At 39.1% G+C, this 21,494-nt stretch overlaps 1 protein-coding gene across 2 annotated transcripts in view; it reads left to right on the top strand.

The window, feature by feature from the left end:
* The window catches only part of LOC134798260 (guanine nucleotide-binding protein G(o) subunit alpha), an 84,529-nt gene that overhangs the window by 5,444 nt on the left and 57,591 nt on the right, over nucleotides 1-21,494 (top strand). Inside the window, exons 1-3 of one of the 2 annotated variants that reach the window (XM_063770651.1) lie at nucleotides 5,134-5,630; nucleotides 16,433-16,475; nucleotides 20,319-20,460. In XM_063770651.1, coding sequence (XP_063626721.1) covers nucleotides 5,513-5,630; nucleotides 16,433-16,475; nucleotides 20,319-20,460 — 303 coding nt within the window. In that variant the 5' untranslated portion in view covers nucleotides 5,134-5,512. Of the gene's footprint in view, nucleotides 1-5,133; nucleotides 5,631-16,432; nucleotides 16,476-20,318; nucleotides 20,461-21,494 lie in introns of those variants that run through there. The other variant, XM_063770650.1, reaches the window with a different exon arrangement.

Here is a 21,494-nt window from a genome sequence, read left to right as displayed (position 1 = left end):
ATGATCATCATCATCATCTCAGCCATAAGACGTCCACTGCTGAACATAGGCCTCCCCCTTGGACCTCCATACGTGCCGGTTGGAAGCGACCCGCATCCAGCGTCTTCCGGCGACCTTAACAAGATCGTCTGTCCATCTTGTGGGTGGACGTCCTACGCTGCGCTTGCTAGTCCGTGGTCTCCACTCGAGCACTTTTCGACCCCATCGGCCATCTTCTCTGCGTGCAATGTGGCCTGCCCATTGCCACTTCAGCTTGCTAATCCGGTGGGCTATGTCGGTGACTTTAGTTCGTCTACGGATCTCCTCATTTCTGATTCGATCACGTAGAGAAACTCCGAGCATAGCCCTCTCCATAGCTCGTTGAGCGACTTTGAGTTTTGAGATGAGGCCGATAGTGAAAGACCACGTTTCGGAGCCGTAAGTCATCACTGGTAACACACATTGATTAAAGACTTTCGTCTTGAGGCACTGAGGTATGTCGGACGAAAAGACATTACGTAGTTTCCCGAACGCTGCCCAACCGAGTTGGATTCGGTGGTTGACCTCTTTCTCGAAGTTGGACCTACCTAATTGGACTACTTGTCCTAGGTAGATGTACGAGTCAACAACTTCGAGTACCGAGTTCCCAACAGAGACTGGGATGGGCACAACATTGGCATTTGACATAAGTTTCGTCTTGTCCATGTTCATTTTCAAGCCCACCCGTTGTGAAACTCGGTTGAGGTCATCGAGCATCATGCTGAGTTCCTCCATCAACTTTGCCATGACTACGATATCGTCGGCAAACCGAAGGTGAGTGATGTATTCGCCGTTGATGTTGATGCCAAGTCCTTCCCATTCCAGGAGCTTGAAGGCGTCTTCCATTACGGCAGTAAACAGTTTCGGAGAGATAACGTCTCCCTGCCTTACGCCTCTTCGCAATGGAATCGCCCTCGTGCTCTGCTCCTGTACTCGGACCGACATGGTGGCGTTACTATACAAACACTTCAACACTTCGATGTACCGATAGTCAATATGGCATCGCTGAAGAGACTCAAGCACCGCCCATGTTTCCACCGAATCGAAGGCTTTCTCATAGTCCACAAACGCTAAGCATCATGGCAAGTTATACTCTTCGGTCTTCTGTATAACTTGCCGCAGCGTATGGATGTGGTCTATGGTACTATAGCCTTTTCGGAAACCGGCTTGTTCGGGAGGCTGGAAGTCATCAAGTCTGTGTTCGAGACGGTTCGTGATGACCCTTGAAAACAGTTTATAGACATGGCTCAGAAGCGTGATGGGTCTGCAGTTCTTCAATAGGTTGTTATCACCTTTTTTGAAGAACAGCACCACCTCGCCTCTATTCCATGTTTCAGGCGTTATGCCCTCGGACAAGACGGAATTAAAGAGGTTCTGGAGGACTTTAAGTACCGGTGTTCCACCCGCTCTCAGAAGCTCTGAAGTGATTCCGTCTTTGCCCGGCGCCTTGTTGTTCTTAAGCTGCTTCAGGGCCATCCTAATCTCGTACAGACTGATGTCCGGGATATCTTCGGTATAATGTCGGGACAGCTTGGCTCTTGGATCTCCTACCAAGCTGTCAACGGGCTTTGCGATCGAAGTGTATAACTGTCCATAGAACCTCTCGATCTCACCTAAAACCTCCGCTTTGCTCGACGCGATGCTGCCATCTTCCCGTTTCAGCTTTGTCAGCTGGCTTTGCCCAATAGACTTGTCCTTTGCGAACACTTTGGAGCATTGGTTTCGCTCAATAGTCTCTTTAATACGGTTAGTATTAAAGAGACGTAGATCATGTCGCAAGGACTTAGATATACGTCTATTGAGCTGCCTATATGACTCCGCGTCATCGGGAGACTGCAACTGTAGGAGCGTCGTTCAGCCATGAGGTTTTAAGGTTTGCTCGGTCAATTTCTGAGGTCGATCTTTACGGCGGGGTCTAAAAAACTTAGACCCTACTGTGTGGACAGTTTCCACTAGCCCGTCGTTGATTTCGTCCACTGAAGCCAAGTTCTCTAGGCAAGCAAAGCGGTTAGAGAGCTCGAGTTGAAAGCTTTCGGGGTTTTGAACATGGGCTCGAGTAGGTCGGAGCGTAGACTTCATCAGGCTGGACCTTTCAAGTTTAATATTGATATTCAGTGTGCCTCTTACGATTCGGTGATCACTACCGGTCTTTACCCTGTTGATCACAGAGACATCACTGAATATCCGTTTCTTGTCGGTCATGATGAAGTCTTATCTCGTTTCTCGTGGAACCGTCAGGACTCATCCAGGTCCATTTCCTGTGAGGCGGCTTCTGGAAGAAAGAGTTCATCATGAAGAGTTCCTCTCTCTCCAGAAAGTCGGCCAGCCTCTGACCCCTAGGGTTCCGTTGCCCATACCCAAATTGCCCCACTCTCAACTCATCCCCGCTTCTCTTGCCCAACTTTGCGTTGAAGTCCCCCATAACAACAGTAAAGTAGGTTTTAGAAGTATGTATGGCCCTACTTACGTCCTCATACATAGCTTCTACTTCATCATCGGAGTGTGACGAAGTCGGTGCGTATACCTGAATGACCTTCAGCGAATATCTTTTGGATATTCTGAGTATTAGGTATACCACCCTGCTCGACACACTGTCGATGGTTATTATGTTGTTTACGAGGGACTTGTGAACGAGAAACCCGACACCACCTTGGGACTGTTGGTCGCCCTCCCGGTGGTAGAGCAAGTTACCAGACTTCAGGGTTGTCGTGTCCTCCCCCTCTCTACGGACTTCGCATAACCCTACAATGTCCCAGTGTAACCTGCTCAGTTCCTCTTCCAGCTCGCAGATCTTTTCGTCAGTCCTCATAGTGCGTATGTTGTGTGTTACCAGGGCCAGTCGTCGTCGGGGCGGGTAGCCGGATCTTTGCCGGAGATTCTTAGCACCCCTGACCCCGCTAATGCCCTGACCGCTACCATAGCCAGAGCACCGGGGGTCGCCGGAACCTCGGGGCCGTGGTTTTATTGTGCTCATCATGATGGGGGGTGAATGCCATAATCGCCACGCTTGGCAGGCGGGTTGGCGATCGCAGTCGAGTACATCGAATTTGAGGGACGCTGCTGCCCGTCCACCGGTGGTCTTGGACGTAGTTTAAGGACATACCCGGGTCCAATGATATATTTACACTTTTGCACCTTACTCCTTTGTAATAAGGCGAAAAGCATAAACATATTTTTAACGTCGACTGTACCTACAGAAAGTACGTTCATTGTCGTCGTGTAAGGCAATCCAACGTAGGTAAATCCTTATCGAATCGCACCAAAGTCATGGTATGCTTCAAAATTTGGCTTGGCACCGACTTCAAACATATAAGTTGGTAACGCATAGACATAAAAAAGGATAATATTTTATTTCATCCTTTTTGAAGTCGGTTTCATTTTTTTTGTAAAAAGTTTTTATGTACAATTACACATATATAAGAACGGTAAATTAATGTCTATCTCTATAGGTATTGGAAGCCACTTTCTAACTAATATTTGCTGAAATCCACAAGTGAGAAGATAAGTCCCAAGGACAATATTGACATATTTATGGTAGGTACATTGGTTAATTTCACAAGACTGCTGAACTTCGACTCGACGTGACAGGCAAGACTTTCGGTTTAAAAAACGCACTCAAATCGGTTCATCCGTTTCGGAGCTAGGATGCCATAGACAGACACAGTAATATAAATACAATATGTTGCAACTTCTGTTTGCATCAGACATTAAAATAAGTTTTTATCAAAAATTTAATTTTTGGTATAAGCTTTTATCGCCGACTGTACTTTTCGTTCCATAGGCAACTAATACTCATCGATACAATTCTAAAAACCTCAATCACAAGGTTTCGTTGTTTTATCACAGAATTCCTATGGCCACCTCCTGTCTCCATCATCAGATCAGCTCGATGGTACCATAATATTGCATTGTCACCCGACTTACTTAAGTATGCAAATTTTCAGGTATTTAAATAAAAGTAAACAAAATCTACCCTCAAATGGCTCCTTAAGCCAGTTGAGGGTAGAAGAAAACATTACACGATCAAATAATGTAGGTTAAAGTCAAGTCGCTCAGTGACTGATCCAGGCGGTTTTGTAATTGGTCGGTTAACCAATAAATGTTATAACTACCCGAAAATGTACAAATGGGGTTGGCCGGTGGAAGTTTTTAACAGATGGCGCCATCATAGCTTGCCCTGTCAATCCCTAGAATTGTGTCAAATTTTTGTTTTTTTAAAACCTTGGATGCCAGCCCTTTAAGCCAAATCTCATAGAAAAAGGGGCAATCTATGATGGCGCCATCTATGCAAACCTTTGACAGTTGCCAACCCCATTGTTTGTTTACTTTTATTTAAATACCTAAAGATACAGACTATATACAAGCACCTAACACATGCACATAGCCAACAATAAGTAAGTAGTACCTATAGGTACCCGATAGATATCTACACTATAGTTATTTGTACAACAAGAGATCAAAGTTTGATATTTCTTCGAGTGCTTATTTTGAGTCCCGTGCAAGCGAAAGAGACCCCGCATGTTGAAATGACTATAAAGGTCACTTGAATGTCATTTTGTCTCACTCAGTGAGCAAAATCGCATTTTGCTCACTGAGTGAGACACAATCAGTGAGCAAAATGCGATTTTACTCACTGAGTGAGACAAAATGACTCAGTGAGCAAAATCGCATTTTGCTCACTGTTTTTAAGAAGCAAAGTACCCTTGTTCGAGCTGCTGAGGTGAAAAAATAATTTTATTTCTCTTCCCTTCTTTGTCGATTTGGGCAGGTAAGTACATTATTAATTTGATTTAATAACAAATAAAACTAAAATTTTCAGCCGTTATTTTACTAGCAAGTTTGCTATGTGACACCGTGCCGGCGAATATGTGTACGTACCTACCTAACTACCATATTATTGTGCTACGATGAATCATTCATTATGTCACATATTTTATAAAAATACATAAGTATTAAGATTTACAATAATAATAATTTTAACAAAAAAAAATTAGACGCATCCACAAGCGCATTGCTTTTCCTAGTCGTGCCGTTTCATTTCCAGTCGAATTTACTTTCACGCATGTGTGAGCGAGCCCAAACGAAGAGTACCGAACGCACCCGAACGTCAGTCGAGCGGGGCGCGGTCGCCGTCACGGAGCGGAGCTAGCTTGTCATCCGGCCGCCATTATCTCATATTTTAAACGGATTCGTATTCAATTAAAGTTCGGGCTGACGTTACGCGTTTTCAGTGTCGATACTATAGTACATCGAAGACAATCTCTGTGGTGTTCAGTTCGTTCGTGCTAAGTGTGTACGACTAGGATTGGGAGTGATAAGTGTTAAGTTAGGTTACTGTGTCGAGTAGAGAACCGCAATTATCGTCGCGTAGGGTGTCTCCAGTGGGGCCGAAGCGGCAGGCGGCGTGCGGAGCGCATGCAGAGGGAGCGGTGAGAGCGCGCCCGGCTCGGGGCGGCCGGCGGCCAGGCGCCAAGGCACGAGAACAGCTGCCGACATGGGATGCGCCCAGTCGGCCGAGGAGCGAGCGGCGGCCGCTCGCAGCCGACAAATCGAGAGGAATTTAAAAGAGGATGGCATCCAGGCTTCCAAGGATATCAAGCTGCTTTTGTTAGGTACATAAAGCTTCTTTAATTTTGAAGGCACATGGCCGCACCCATGAACTTGCGGCGGCCGCGACGCCGAGTTATGATTTACGTATCGGTGGCTGCTACGTTATGTAAATGAAATCTCGGAAAGTTCGCAACCCCAGGCTGGTTTAGAGGCGGTAACGCTATTTTGATGTAAGAGTATGGTGCTACAGTTTGCCGGCTTTCTCCCGACACTCATCAATATGCTGGTATGCATGTATTGGTTCCGTATACAATCGAAAGTTGACGTTTACGAAAGGATTCAAATGGAATTCCTGATCTTTTATGCTACTGACCCAATGCTACGCGAAATAGTCATTAAAAAAATCACACTAAGTAACTGAGTCCTTGAAAGCTTGTACAAATATTATTATCAGATTCCACTAAGCTAGGCTATGTACGTACGTATAAACCAAATACATACAATAATATAATCTTACAGTCTTTTAACAACATTGACAATTTAAAAAGTAATCCGAAAAATTGGTTTTGGTCTCTAATATACACATATAATAATATAATTATTGAGGAGCAATCTCAAAATTAAAATATTCCATTTTAAACCACTTGTCAATGTTAACCATTTTAATTAAAAAACCTTTCCAGATTTTACTGCAATTGTTAGTGTGATAGCAGTAATATATAATTGTAATAAGTGGCAATAACTTGGGAGGCGAGCATTGGAATTCCCCTTCTACCATATCTTAAATTCTAAAAGGTTTTATTTCTATCCTATCATTACATTATTAATGTTTTAAATTTTACCCTGTACCTTTTTTTACAACATTTTTATTTATTAACTAACTGTAAGGACAGAGGGCACAGGTTAGGTGACTCATAATTGGTGGTATAATTCTTAATCCATGACTCAACTGAAGTTATTGCTTGTTAGTATTGGCCTAATTTTTCAAATAACTGGAGGCCAGGGCTTACAGTTTCTACATTCATACAAGGTATGGGGATGGGGTTCAATAATATAATATAATATAATAAATCATTTATTTTAGTAAGTTACACTCATACCTTGGTAAGTAAAAAATAATTTCAAATTATGTATTAGTACTTAAACCTACGAATATTACTACATCTATATTTAAAAGCTAGGAATTACATATTTTTCCTATCAGCTGAGTATGGCACATGTAGCCGACTGCAGCGTAGCAAATAATGGGAGTCCAGCCTGTCCCCTATCCTCATCATGATGATGTTGGGGCTGGCGCGAATCTGTTATAGTTTCTAGACAGAAAATTGAAACTGACAAAAAGTACATAGTTAACAGTCCAAAAGTCTCTATAATAGTGAAATAAATTATTTCACACCATGCACAAAATAAAGCACCAGATAATTATAAGAAAAACATAGATATCAGTTATTTTTAAACACAATTACTATTTAATAAATTGATTAGTTAGAAATATAAGCAAGTAAGCAAGCAAGTTAACCGTGACATCACTATACTCATTTTAATATTAGCAAATCATTTTGACAGTTCTATAAAAGAAGCCGAGTTAAAGGGGAAAGTAGCCTTATAATAGCAATGTGTATGAAATAAATTTTACATGCATACACTTAACATTATAGTTGGCAGACATGTTAAGAGTTATACATTCTTTGATAACTTTCAGTATTTCACTAGCAACTTAGTTACTGCTTATTTGTCTTCAATTAATGTTAAATGATTAAAACCCAAGTAAATAACTTAACAATAGTCTCTTTTAACCCTATTACTAAGTCTGTCTGTCTGTCTGTCCATCTGTCTGTCACCAGGCTGTAGCTCATGAACCGTGATAGTTGAAATTGTAGTACTATTATTTATTCTGTGTCATCATCACCATCATCATAGCAGGCAAAAGATATCAAACTAAGGCCTCCCTGGAAATTATTTTGGAATGATTCTGAACAGAACTTAAGCAAAGAAAAATAAATATCAATGTCCATAATTAACTAAATTGTTTCAAGTATTTTTACAATGTCTATCATTTACTACAAATTAAGTTGCAGTAATTTAAATGTCGTTCTTTTCTTTTATTCCTTACTTTACTCACTTTTGTTGTATGGTACTAAACTAAGCTTCAGTTAAAAGTTGAATCTACTTAGATCATACTTACATTCCTAAAAAAATCTAATCAATCTTAGAGTAGGTACATTTAGGAAAAATATAACTGGACGGCTATAAAAATAATGCATACACTCAATAAGCCTATTAAAACTCTTGACTAGGTTAGGTAGCTATTATAAAACACGTTCTAGTAGTAGGAGATCCCACATATGGTTGACCTTCACCAATCTGTCTGATGGATGAAACTATGAAAATATGAAAGAAAATATGTTCCAGAACATAACTAAATAGGGTTGCCTAAAGAAATATAGTCAAGGCTATTTTTCATAAATTTTTGAAAAAAAAAAATTTTCCGCAAATTTCACCGATTTGTCTGACGAACGAAATAAGTTTCAATGGAAAGTATACAACTTGTACAACATAAATCAACTAGGTTGCCTATCTTTTTCTGGTCACTATTATGTGGTTGCCGTGTTTAAAGAGGTGATTTATACATCAAAATGATGGTAATTTTATTGCAAATACAATGGCATAGGGTTGCATGCGAAAATCCGGTCACAAATAAGGGTTGCCAGGCTTTTAATTAAAATAAGAAGGGAAGACTTTTAGCGATAACTCATAAACGGCTTAACTGATCAAGTTTGTTTTAATTTTATTTGATTGAGTTTTTTAAGGACTATTTTCCTAATTTTTTCCATATTTTTTGGATAAATGGTTCAAAAGTTAGAAGGAAGGAAAGGTTTTTTGATAAAGAGAATATTTTAGGAAATAATCGCCACGAAAGAAACAAAATGTACGTGAGGATTTTTTTTTCGTGTCAACCCTATGGTGTGGGATGTTGTTGGAAAGGTCTTTCAAAATGAATAGGGGTTTTAGAAGAACATTTTTTGATAAAGTGAATATTTTGGGAAATAATCGCTTTGAAAAAAACAAAATGTGTGTGACAATTTTTTTATCTTTCAACCTTATAGTGTGGGGTGTCGTTGGATAGGCCTTTCAAAATAAATAGGGGTCTTTAAACAACATTTCTTGATAAAGTGAATTATTTCGGAAATAATCGTTTAGAAAGAAAAAAAAAAGGCTTTTCCTTCTAACTTTTGAACCATCTGTCCAAAAACTATGGAAAAAATCATAAAAATAGTGCTTAAAAAACTCAATCTAATAAAATTAAAACAAACTTGATTAGTTAAGCCGTTTATGAGTTATCACTAAAAGTCTTCCCATCTTATTTTAATTAAGCCTGGCAACCCTTATTTGTGACCGGATTTTCGCAGGCAACCCTATGCCATTGTATTTGCAATAAAATTACCATCATTTTGATGTATAATTCAAGCGTCAGACAGATGAGTGCAATTATCGATATAAAATCACCTCTTTAAACACGGCAACCACATAATAGTGACCGGAAAAAGATAGGCAACCTAGTTGATTTATGTTGTACAAGTTGTAATACTTTCCATTGAAACTTATTTCGTTCGTCAGACAAATCGGTGAAATTTGCCGAAAAATATTTTATTTCAAAAATTTATTAAAAATTGACCATATTTCTTTAGGCAACCCTATTCATTTATGTTCTGCAACATATTTTCTTTCATATTTTCATAGTTTCATCTGTCAGACAGATTGGTGAAGGTCGACCATATATCTCGGATCTTAGACCATAGCGCGACACGTAATTTACGAGACCAAGATATTTGTTAGGATTGAATCTACCAGTTACGGTTTTTGTATGCCATATTCAGTCCATATTCGGTGTACTAGTCCTATTACACACTGTGCCGTACGCGACACAGTCATGTCAGGGATCTTATTTCAGTCGCTTCACGAGCTGGAGGGAGTTATTCTCAGTTAAACCAGTACGTATAAGTCACTCTGCTGTCATTCCATAGCCAAAGAGACACGATAAAATATCCATAACAAAAAAGTTACAATCGGCCCTAAAACTAAGATCCATTTTGTATTTCTGGCGCCGTCTAAATCAGCCCTTAGGGTGAGAAAATATTGCCCTCACAGTGCTCTCTCAGCACATAGCTGCTTCTCGCTCTTGCGGGTCCTGACCATGTGCAGTAAACACTACAATACAGTACTGTGTGTACTAGGTTTAAAGGTTCCGTCACACAGGCGCGTTTTCCGGGCGGGGCGTGAGCGTTTTATATGTAAAAGCGGCGCGCCCCGCTCACGTCGCGTCCTGAAAACGCGCTGTGTGACGAAGCCTTAACGGTTGATGCAAATCTCTGAATCACATTTAATGCTACAGGGACTGAATGAATATGGCTAGAACCGGGAATTCCGGGACTAAGTTTGTATATAAATATAGTACCGGTAGGCGGCAACACCGATCACATTACATTGGTGCGCCTGAGAACTAGGCTCGCCCTTGCTCGTGCAATGAATACACCATCACATCTTTTGCTGGTAGTTAATTGACGTGTCACGTCATCATGTCGTGCTGTCCGGTGCTGGCTGGGCTTGTTCATAAGAGTTACTAAACACTTCTTCACAGTGACCAGTGTAAGTCTAATCTCTGATTAACGTGTGTTGTTATGAAGCTTGAGGTCAAGTAACACTAGTGTTGAGCACATAGTCGTGACAAGTTTTAAGATAGCCAGATTTGGTCATGGAGGTGTCGCTGTCGCCTCATTCAATGTGAAGACTGTAAATTGCTTTTGTGTCATTGATTCACACGATTAAACTACGGTTTCTGAGGTGATTTGAAAACGTTAGCCTGATTTAAGTCTATTTAAAAGGTTACTTTATTCGAATAGTTTTTCCTTGATCAGTAACACGAAGTTAACAAGTGTCGGCCGTCTATCTATGACATACCTATTTTTATTTCACTTAGTAAATTTTATTAATATCTTGGTGACCGAAGGTCACAAAACGTGGTGGTTAAGAATTAGCCTTATGGAAAAACCACCTGAATAACGTTCAACTTTTCTTAATACCTACTTTTAGCGAACCGCACGTAACTGACTAAGTGTGTGGGTACTCGTACTGTGAAGTTCTAGATCTAGACTATCTGTAATGGGCTAATGGGAATACCAGGAAGAAACCAGTTCGCCTTCTGGTCCTAGAAAGATGTCAAGGGAACGTGATTATATAATTGGATATTAATTAATGCATGACATTGGCATCTCGTTTTTTTGTCACGTAAAGGAATAAAAAGAAACAAATTTAGGGACCAATCGTATGGCGACATTATCAATTAAGAATCAAAGAAAAAAAGGTTAAAACCAGACACAAATCGTTTAATTGCGAAACATGGTACATACATGTTACAATAACAACAGGAACACATATCACCCTGGAAGGGTATTGCAAAGTATCTTATCTATCTAACTTGGACTAAAGTTATATAATATCTATAATATTTAAAATGTAGGTGCTACGTAACTTGACGCTGTTCAATTGTATCCAGCCTTTAACCTGTTGGGTGTTCCATGTTAGGTTAGGAGCGGTTGTACTGTAGCTAGCTAGTGGCTACATATTTTATCAGCAGCGGCGGGTGTTGCGGGCACGCGACTGGGCGATATTATCTCTGATAGCACGATACCGAGCTGTTGTTGCCATCGCTAATGGAGCACATCGCTTCGCTGTTTTAAGGGGCCCACTGATTAACAGTCCGCCGGACGGTATCGGCCTGTCAGTTAGAACAAAATGTTGACAGTTCCGAACAACTGACAGGCCGATACCGTCCGGCGGACTGTTAATCAGTGGGCCCCTTTATACAATTAAGGCTTAGAACTTTTATGTGTATAACTGCAATATTGCCATTTCCCACATGCCGGTGGGGCATGGTGATGATGTTTGACTAATGTATGGAGGCGTTTTGTTCATACTTGTAAAATTGTAATACTAGCCTTATGAAATTAGGCTAAAGTATACCTACATATGTATATGTATGAACTTCAAACCTTGTTATCAGTTAATCAATACATTGAAAATAAAATGGCAACAATAAGTACTTTAACTTTGTTGGTTATATTAGCGCTTTTTCCTTAGCTTAATGGCACGAAAGAAGTCCGCTTTTCGACAGTTTTTCCACAATTAGGTGTGCACGCTCAACGCATCTTTAGTGCCAACCATTTGATGGAACATGTTGCGCCCTGTCCCCTAGCCCTGTTATAAATCCGCTAAAGTTTTATAGAAATTTTGTATTAATTTATTAACGTTAAATTAATAAGGATTATTTTATAAGGAATCCCAATGAAATCTCACTTCTTCATGTAAGGAAATTTTAACGAGTTTAACAAACGGTTTTTATGCGGTGAAATAATTTATAACCTGATATCATGGTATAATAATATACTCCGCCTGGTACTCCATTCCGAGATTCGCGTATGACCTAACCAGGGATGTTACGGAGCTCCGGTTCCGTTTCCGTTAAGGCGGAACTTCCGTTTGGTATTACACATCCGTTTCTGTTCCGGTTCCGTTATGTTTGAAACGGAAGTTATAACGGATGTCAATGCTTCGCGCGGCGGCGGCGTACATCAAAAACAAACAGGTTCATACCAGTCATTCGCTCATCGCCCCGCTTGCCACGTGCTACGCTAATTTGTTGTTTGTTTGTATACTTTGTTTTATTCGTGTAATTAAAATTAAAATCGTATGTGTTCTGTTGTGTACTGACTACTGACTGTGTGTAGTATGTGTGGTGAATGTAAGTGTGAAAAAAACGCACAATGAAGCCGAAATCAAGTTCGATTTGGAACTATTTTGATGAAGTTAGTGGGGACACGGCTAAGTGTAAACTTTGTCTGAAGGTTTGTTCTAGAAAGGGGAAAACGACTACATCGTTAAAAAGTCAGGCTCCGATTCTGGTTCCGGTTCCGTTTTCGGTTCCGTTTCAGTTTTCGGTTCCGTTTCCGTTTCCGGTTCCGTTAAACTAAATCGAAAACATCTGTTTCCGTTTTCGGTTCCGATAAAACCACATCCGTTACATCCCTGGACCTAACTGACACGCGCCTACGTCATCATGCTGTTTACAGGTTCTCAAACTTTGAAATGTGGGAGAATTTTAACCAACGGTGAAAATTATTTTAACGGCATTAATTTTAAGTTATTCATGTAGAAACATAGTAAAATAAAACAAATCTAATGTATTAAATTAAACTTTATTTATCTATACAAGACAAACGTTTAAAAAACTAATTCACAGTTACACATTAATTACCAAGCTTACGGCGTGAAAAGTTTGGAAAACACTGCGACTGCTGACACTGAGCGAGAAGGAAATAACAATTAACACGCGTTCGACAAGGATGACGGTCAGGGCATGAAGTTATCTAGATCCGAATTGTCAAATGTGCACAGCGCTATCCTGTGTTGCCAGTAGTATAAACAGAATTACCCGAAAGTCTGAAATTTCTTTCGTGAATCGGAAGATATTGCTAACGAGTAATTAAAAATGACGTGTTATTGTAAAATTTAAGCTAAAATACATATAAATGAAAATTATAAAATTATAAAGAAATATTTTAACTTATTAACCATAGGTATAATGTACCCATGTAACATGTTATGTTGAAATAAAGTGGCAATGTTATTGTGACGTAGGCCCGTGTCACTCTGGGAATGGAAGACCATGTTTTATTAGACCATGCCTGATATAACCTTACCTTATACCTGCGTGCAGCTAATACTCACCCTTTGGCAAATCGTAACCGCGTGTGCTGAGTTTCCAAACCTTTTACGAACAGGGCCGTCTTAAACTATGCTGGGGCCCATGGGCACATAAGAATTTGGGGCCCTATTGGAATTGGAAAGTATAGAAAGCGAATTAGAATTATTATGGGTAATCAAATATACTGTTACTGTCAGTGGGGCCCCCTGAGGATGGGGGCCCTTGGAACGGGCCCCGTGTGCCCTTAATATGGAACTCGTAAAAACGGTACTGTTTACGAATCAACAGATAAACTTACCTAGGATTGCATTAGGCGATTCGCGTTCCGATATGGCCATAGAAATGACAGTTCCAACGTCGGTTATCCAAGTCGACGCAAGTTACCGAAGCGCCGTCGCATCGCGCCGTGGGAATTGCCCGTAGATAATGGAAACCAAGGAAACTTTCCAGATTCATCAAAGAGATTACCACCAGCATGTCATTGTCAAAACCAACTTACCGACTTCGTCGGTTTGGTGTGACGGTTTGATACTTCTACTACTTAATTGCGTGAATGAACATGTAAACAGTGATAATGGCTTACGAGTTGTTACATAAAATGGAATTTCGGTTTTTAAGTTAGGAATCAACTTTTGTAATATGTCTAGGAATGCAGAACGTAGTGCCATAGAAAATAGGAACTATATAATAGGGTGTGAACATGCGATTTCCATATTATCCACCGAATTTTATTGGAAAAGTTTACAAGAAGCATTTAGACGTGTAAATAAAAATAGAGATGTTTCAGTTGGATTTTAACCCGCTGATACGAGGTGTCAAGTAAAATCTTGACGATTCGTCTGTTGTTGTCAATTTGTCACCAATAAAAACATTTTTAATGCTTAAATCTTTGTGCTAATATTCTTAGATACATTTTTATTTTTTAGTCACGTAGGTGTGTGTTCGGCTAAGACTAAGTTAAAGGAAAACCGATCAACACTGCAATGTTTATTAGATAAACCCTCTCGATCAATACATACAATATATAATACGAGTATAACATGTTACAATGTGTTTACCTTTATTTTGATTGACAAGTAGTTTTAATTTTAATACGGTATGTGATTTTACCACGTTGTTGTAATAATTATAATTATTATAAAGTCAATATTACAAGCATCATACGAACATTGCCTATTACAAACTAACTTTAAAACATCTCGTAGTTAATTATTCCGTGTTTGTTTAACATAATTGAAGTAATAAGTGCTTGCTAATGTGTTAATTTGTGAAACTTAGTATTTGTGCAATATCGTCGGTGCCGAAACAAACATTAAAACATACACAAGTAATCTATATATCTAAATTAGTACCCATTCAGAACAAAAGTATAGTTAATTCGCTAGCAGTTAGCACGAATATGAAATCAGGAGACAAGGCGTAGGTGATATGTGTATCTCCAGGGTCAGAGATCGGCCGCTGCCGCCGACCCAATTGATGACAACTGGGGTCACGATGCCTGGACCTGTACTTTTCACAACACTTATCTCACACCATTTCAAGCGAACCAGTACAAACGTGATCTCGAATACGCGTGGTTTTTAACAGACCTCTAGATCAAGTTATATTAGAGAATAGGTAAGATGTTTTGTGAATAACGTAGCTGCATTCGACAAGGCTCGTTTTGCGACACCCACGGTTGTCACGGCAATTATGATTTGGTCTTAATAGACCACTTAACATTGAATCAAAGGTAAATGCTTGCGGTTCAATCTAGCTAATTCGAGTAATCATTTAAGGTACCAATTTGTTTCATGTTCTTCTCTTTAACGCTTCATTCAATTATAATGGGTATTATGTTCTTATGTATTTTATGAGTAACAGTTTTAACAGTCTTACCAATATTTTTAAGCAGTTTAGACATAAAAATAGATTTACACATTTTTGATTCTCATCAAAGCACAATATAAGGAAGGAGAGGTTTAATAAGGTAGCCAAAGCCAGATTCTATTAATCGTCTATATTCATTTTAAGAGTAATGTTATGTAGCGACAAAAAAAACGAACAGCATAAACCGTTAAAATATAAAGAACTTCTTTTAAATTTGTTTATATGTCCATCTTTAAATGGCTACTTATATTTGTTATTTGAAAATTTAGCGCGTTCTCAATCCCCGGCCTCGGGTCGCGGATCTCAGATCTTGCCCGTTATTTATTTATTCCCCCGCTATTTTTAACCGACTACCAAGACTTGCATATTGTGAACTGTAACAGTTTACATTCGTACGGTAATTAACTGCGTTTATATCATTGCGCGTTTTATGGCAGCGGTCGGTCGATCATCTTTGGGTTCTGATTTGTCTTTTGTACCCAAATAATAACGTTCTTGAAACTAATGTATACACTTTTGGAATAGCCATATAAGATTAATCAATAAGCAGAAATTAGGCTTTATTGTCCATAATATAACTTGGTGAAAAGGGGAGGCAAGTTTTGTTTTCTAGCTTCTGTGACATACACACCCAGGAGCCCATTTAAATTGGCATAACGAGTCATCTCTACACTTAACTTAGTTATATAAATTATATGTTAACCATTAATACACAATGTGAACCTTACTGTGGTAACTAAACACTGCTGTCTGCTTCGCCCCCTCCCACCCCTCTCTTGGGATATAGACATTGTCCTAGTAAGATGTGCTCTTATCGTTTATTACAATAAATAATAGTTAAACAGTCTTAGTATTGGTATTAATTAATTACCGGATACAAATAAACCCATTCGAGCATCCCGATATTACATGAACCATAGCTCTTCAGATGCGGTCCCTCTTACCGCCTTACTTGGTGACTTATTCTTAATGTATATTGCTGTATTCAATGCCTGGTCCCTTAACCTATTGGGTTTGGAGTGGAGGTTCTACCGGGATTGAAAAAAAAAACTAACTCAAAATGCATACGTAATAAATTGTCTGTTTTGCCCATTTCTAGTGAATCTACTAGTTGATCAACGTCGGCTAATGCACAAGTGGGCGTTGGAATAGATAACGATATTACAATAATAAATCAGCTGATATTTTGGTCTGCTTGTATACGAACTGTATTAACCGTTGTCTTTGTTTCAGGTGCTGGAGAGTCCGGCAAGAGTACTATAGTCAAACAAATGAAGTGAGTATATTTGGACAATACTTCAACTTTAACTTGACTTGAAGTCGTTTAGATATTTAATGTACCTACCTACCTACCTACCTGTATCATGGGTGACAATCTGGTCAGAAACATTTATAGGATATATTTGATGAACATTCATTGATAAATATGTAATTTTCCTAGTTCATAGGGCGAAAGAAATCAATACAGTATTATGTGCACTATTGGCCAGATTATTCTTCTACTACAAGGCACAAATACCTGGATTTGTAATATTAATCTATTTTAGTTGAATGTATCAGGTAGTTCATCTTATCTTATTGTATATAACGAATAGTGACAGGCATATCAGTATTATCACGTAATATCTCGTCCAAAGCTGTTCTTTTCACTCGGTCACATGCGTGTATCTGTCCTCTGTTTCGATACTTTTTACGGCCAATCCAATCACATCGTTTGCTCATTGTCCACATTATTGTCGAATGGTGGTTTATGATTCTCTAATTTATCCTACTGTCGTAGTGTAGGCATCAGAGCCTCTACCATCAGTTTTAACATTGACATAACGCTCACGTCTACGTAATTTACTTTCTGTACATCTCGCTTCCACTATTGCTCGCATATGCGAGTACGAGCGAGATGCATAGAAAGTAAGTTACTTAAACGTGAGCGTTATGTCAATGTCAAAACTGGTGGTAGCCGTACTGTAGCTCAACTTCAAACTCAGAAAATTATGCTTTTATTTTGAACTAAAGAACATACGAACACCATTTCGACTTTACAGTATAATAACAAACACATGATTTGGTCGGATCTATAGTATACCTACATAGAGTACATAGTAAGGTTCTCCTCTTGGTTAATCAGTAAAATGAAGGTTCAAGTTCAAGCCATGTTGGTCAATTTGTGTTCGATAATCGTTTCGATCACTATCTATTAATCAATCAATTCAAAACTCATCGACTGTTAAACGATGATCTCCTTCAGCGATGGTTTTTATAATATCCTTTAACTTATCATATAATCGGAAGTTCCAATAAAGTGGTTATTATGATTATACAGTATATAATAATATATTATCCTTGTTAAATCGCGGCGGTTTTAAGCGACAGGGGTAATTATCAAACAATGACGCAATTCAACGAACATGTACCTACCTTCAAATATTATCACTAACGCCTTCTACAGTCTACTATTGATATACACATCAATGATTGTCCACTATCTGCCACTATATCTATGTACAACTTGTCAACAAGCTCTTAACATTTCGCCGACTTATCGATGATATTGTACATGTTGTAACGTTTATCGCGACCGATAGCATCCGTATTTTTACTTTAGTTAGATCGATCGTTTAGGATTATGAGACTAATTTAAAACTTGCCTATTCATCATAATTTATTGCATTCATTGTTATCTAGTACCTTAGTAAGCTCTTGATAACATCAATCGGCAACATAGTACTTTGGCTTGCAATTTGACCCAGAATTCTTAAATTCCTAAAAAATCAAGTTTATATTCGGTTAAAATGGCAACTGGAAAGTACTCTTTCTCGTTCATTGTTGGCTAGCATTCAGAGTTTGCGGAAACTACATCGTTCCGAAATCGACTCTCAGGATCAAAAGACAACATATATTATGATTCCGATAAGACTTCACAGAATCATTAAAAACGCACAATTTACGATCCGTTCGCATTCCTCCTCTGAACAGGGCCTAAATCATTGTCATGCTTTAAATTTACAGATTATGTAGGTGTAAACAAGACAGACAATGACGGTGTTTCTGACGTCATTGACTATGAGCAGAGACCCGGATAGCCGGATACTAGATGGCTTGTGACGTGGACGATTTTAAACAACTGCTTCAGCAGACAATGCGTGTGAACGCACTTACAGTAACACACTTAACTAGCTATTGGTATACCTTATCGCACAGTAATAAGGTTTACGAATGGTCAGCTAACTGTTTTGAGATTCGTTAGCGCCTAAAGGATAAACGTCAAGTCCATCTATGAGTGACGAATTCCCTGGTATGCGTGACTCAGCTGTCCTCTATGGAGAAACTCATTAAATAGAATTACTAAGTCACAAGGCCATTATAGTATGTTATGATTAGTTGAATGAACTTGATTCTAATTTGGTACAATATATGACATATATGTCTTGATCTTGTATGGCGACAAATCTTCCGTGACACTATTATGGCGAATCCGAAAATGTTAACACGACTTTACTATGTCGACATATTTTCGACCAGCACGCTCGTCGCATAGTTTGAGTTTCCATTGTTCATATTCTTGAAACGTATTCGAACAATCGCTTGTGGGAAACGGTTAATAAGGACGGGTGCCGACTGGTGTCACGTCAGGCCATTGTCGAAGGATCCACTATACCCAGTGCTTCTTGGGCCTTGGGTACCGGTGTGTGAAAGCGGGACACTTATCATTATCGATTCCTAGTATTCCTACGATACGGTTAAGTCTTCGAGTTTCTGTTTGATTAAAATTCATCAGTTAGAGGGTTTGGTTCTTACGTGATACAGTTTGCAGCTGTAATTGCTATTTATTGGTATAAACGCGAAATATCTATTTATGACACGCGATTGAATGGCTGAAACATTTGCAATGCTGTATAATGAAATAAATAAAATAGCATGTTTTCCTTCTTTCACCCTGTCGCTATTTAGAAAAATGTAGTTGGTGAAAGAGTTTCAGGAAATAGATTCTTTAGCTTTCACATCACAGGTTGAATTCTTAATGATTAGATTACACAGTTCTATGTAAAAAGTATTTCCTACTCTTATATCTGTTGATATTTTAAATAATCTAAAAACGTTGTTCTTAAGAGATTTGCTATTTGCCATAGAAGGTAATGTGTAAATAAAATAATCCTAGCTACAGTTACACCAATATAAGTCTGCAACGATTTTGATAGCACACGCAGTGCAAGTGTTATTTATACATCATAATTTCATAGAAGTTTAACGTTTAAAGTAACACTTGCATTGCGTGTGCTATCAAAATCGTTGCAGACTTATCTTGGTCTATCTCTAAACATAACCTTTGTCAATTTTTAGAATTTTTACAAAGACGCGTGTGAAATCTCCGCTAGAAAAACTGGGAAATAAATTAGGATGTGACAAGAAGTTGGCAGAGCTCGTCACCGTCTCAAATGTAGCACAAAACGTTAGCACTCTCTCCGTCGCGTCGTAGTGTTCACTTCAAAGGGTTCGTCTGGGTTGACACTGACAGGTGCGATACTCCACGCTACAGATATCATAGAAAAAACATGACGGGACTTTGCATATTATTGCGTATATCCGGTTTCGATCAATCCCTTTAAAAAAATATTTGAGTCGTTTATTATGCCGTCGCTTCGTTGTGCCTTTCAAAAAATTGGTAGTTAATTTTTCTTTGTTAGTAGGTTGTAACGCAAGGGTGCCTAGTTTAGTAGACTTGCGGGCTTGAGTTGTGGCGTATGACTGTACTAAATGCTGGTATGCTGAAGAAGATTTGAAATGCTTAGTGTCACTTTATAATATATGTAATATTTTTCAATGTCACTCTTCTGTAATTACTGTTTATGCCAAAATAAAGAATAGAAAAATAAGCGTTATGGTAACGGCGCTAAATTAGCGAGTACTTCGGTTCAGCTTAAAATTATAGCAATGTAACTTTATTATTCAAGTAGAGCTGGCCTGTAATAGAGGTAGACCGAGCTAAGTTTAACTTAGCCAAGCTCTTGGTCGAGCTCTAGACCAAATTGTGACCAATGTCTGACTGGTAAAAATGATAGGGAGTAGGTCTACTGTTTTGCTGCATAATAAACAAATCTCACGTTACTTTGTTTGTCTACAGAATTATCCACGAAAGTGGCTTTACGAATGAAGACTTCAAACAGTACCGGCCGGTGGTGTACAGCAACACAATTCAGTCGCTCGTCGCCATCCTGCGCGCCATGCCCAACCTGGGCATCACCTATGGCAATAAGGACCGGGAGGTAAGGGCTCTCATAGCAAAAGATGTTCTAGCGTAAAGTGTCATTCTATGGAACTTGCTAACTATGTAAACAAAAGTCACTAGTAAATTCATCATTCAGAGACAATTTCAATATTACATAGTTAGCGAGTACCATAGCATGACACTTTATCTTAGGATGTAATCCACCAATTAACACATTCACTGCCCCCAACGCACATGTGCGTTCACCGTCATACAAGTTTGTTCCTAGGCCACGCCCCCTGGCAGTGAATGCGTTAACCTATTGTAAATGTCCATTTATTTAGTGGTGGATCAAGCAGTTTATGATGACTTGTCAAGAATTTTGTTTCTGGCAACCCTAATCCAGATTAATAAGCAGATTTTCTGGAATGTTTGATCTCGAGATCGTGACCTGAACGTGCATAAATATATTAGCTGCTTATCGTATTGCATTGAGATTTTACTGGTATTTTCTTGTTTATCCGAATGCAATCTAATCCATGCATTCATCAACTGTCATTTTCGATCATTAACCTCATGAAAAGCATAAATAATACGGTCAATTAACAAATTTGAAATCAAACTATGTTAAGTGTATATCAAATGAAGACTCATTACACTGATCGCTTGTTTCACAACACTGCAACGACTTAAATTTGTATAGTGGTAATTCAAATCGATAGCTAATTAAAATCACATTCGTTTCCGTTCACGGTCCATCGGTCGCCACAATACTTCCTGTCTATAAAAATGTGGCCAAACACTTTCTCTGATGCGTCAAAACAAGGCGTCAATTTAGTAACACTAGTACGTAGTATACAATAACAATTTATAAACCCCCACCCCGTTTGACCCCACAACGTTCCTACGCTGCCACTGCCGCTAAGCCGCCTGCTGTGTCCAAGTCTAAGCAGCGGCCGAAGAAAGGGGTGCAGAGCCTTCGTGAACCTGTTCACAAGGATCGGTCACAGCTGACTCTAAAAGAGTCGGGATGCGACAGAGATGGCTTCAAAAAGGTGGAGAGGAGAAAGAAGTCAGCTCGTCCGAATCAGT

Source organism: Cydia splendana, chromosome 16 (assembly GCF_910591565.1).
Source record: "Cydia splendana chromosome 16, ilCydSple1.2, whole genome shotgun sequence".
NCBI classification, from domain to species: Eukaryota; Metazoa; Arthropoda; class Insecta; order Lepidoptera; family Tortricidae; genus Cydia; species Cydia splendana.
The sequence above is the reverse complement of the archived record's forward strand: the minus strand, read 5'-3'. Positions and strand labels throughout refer to the sequence as shown.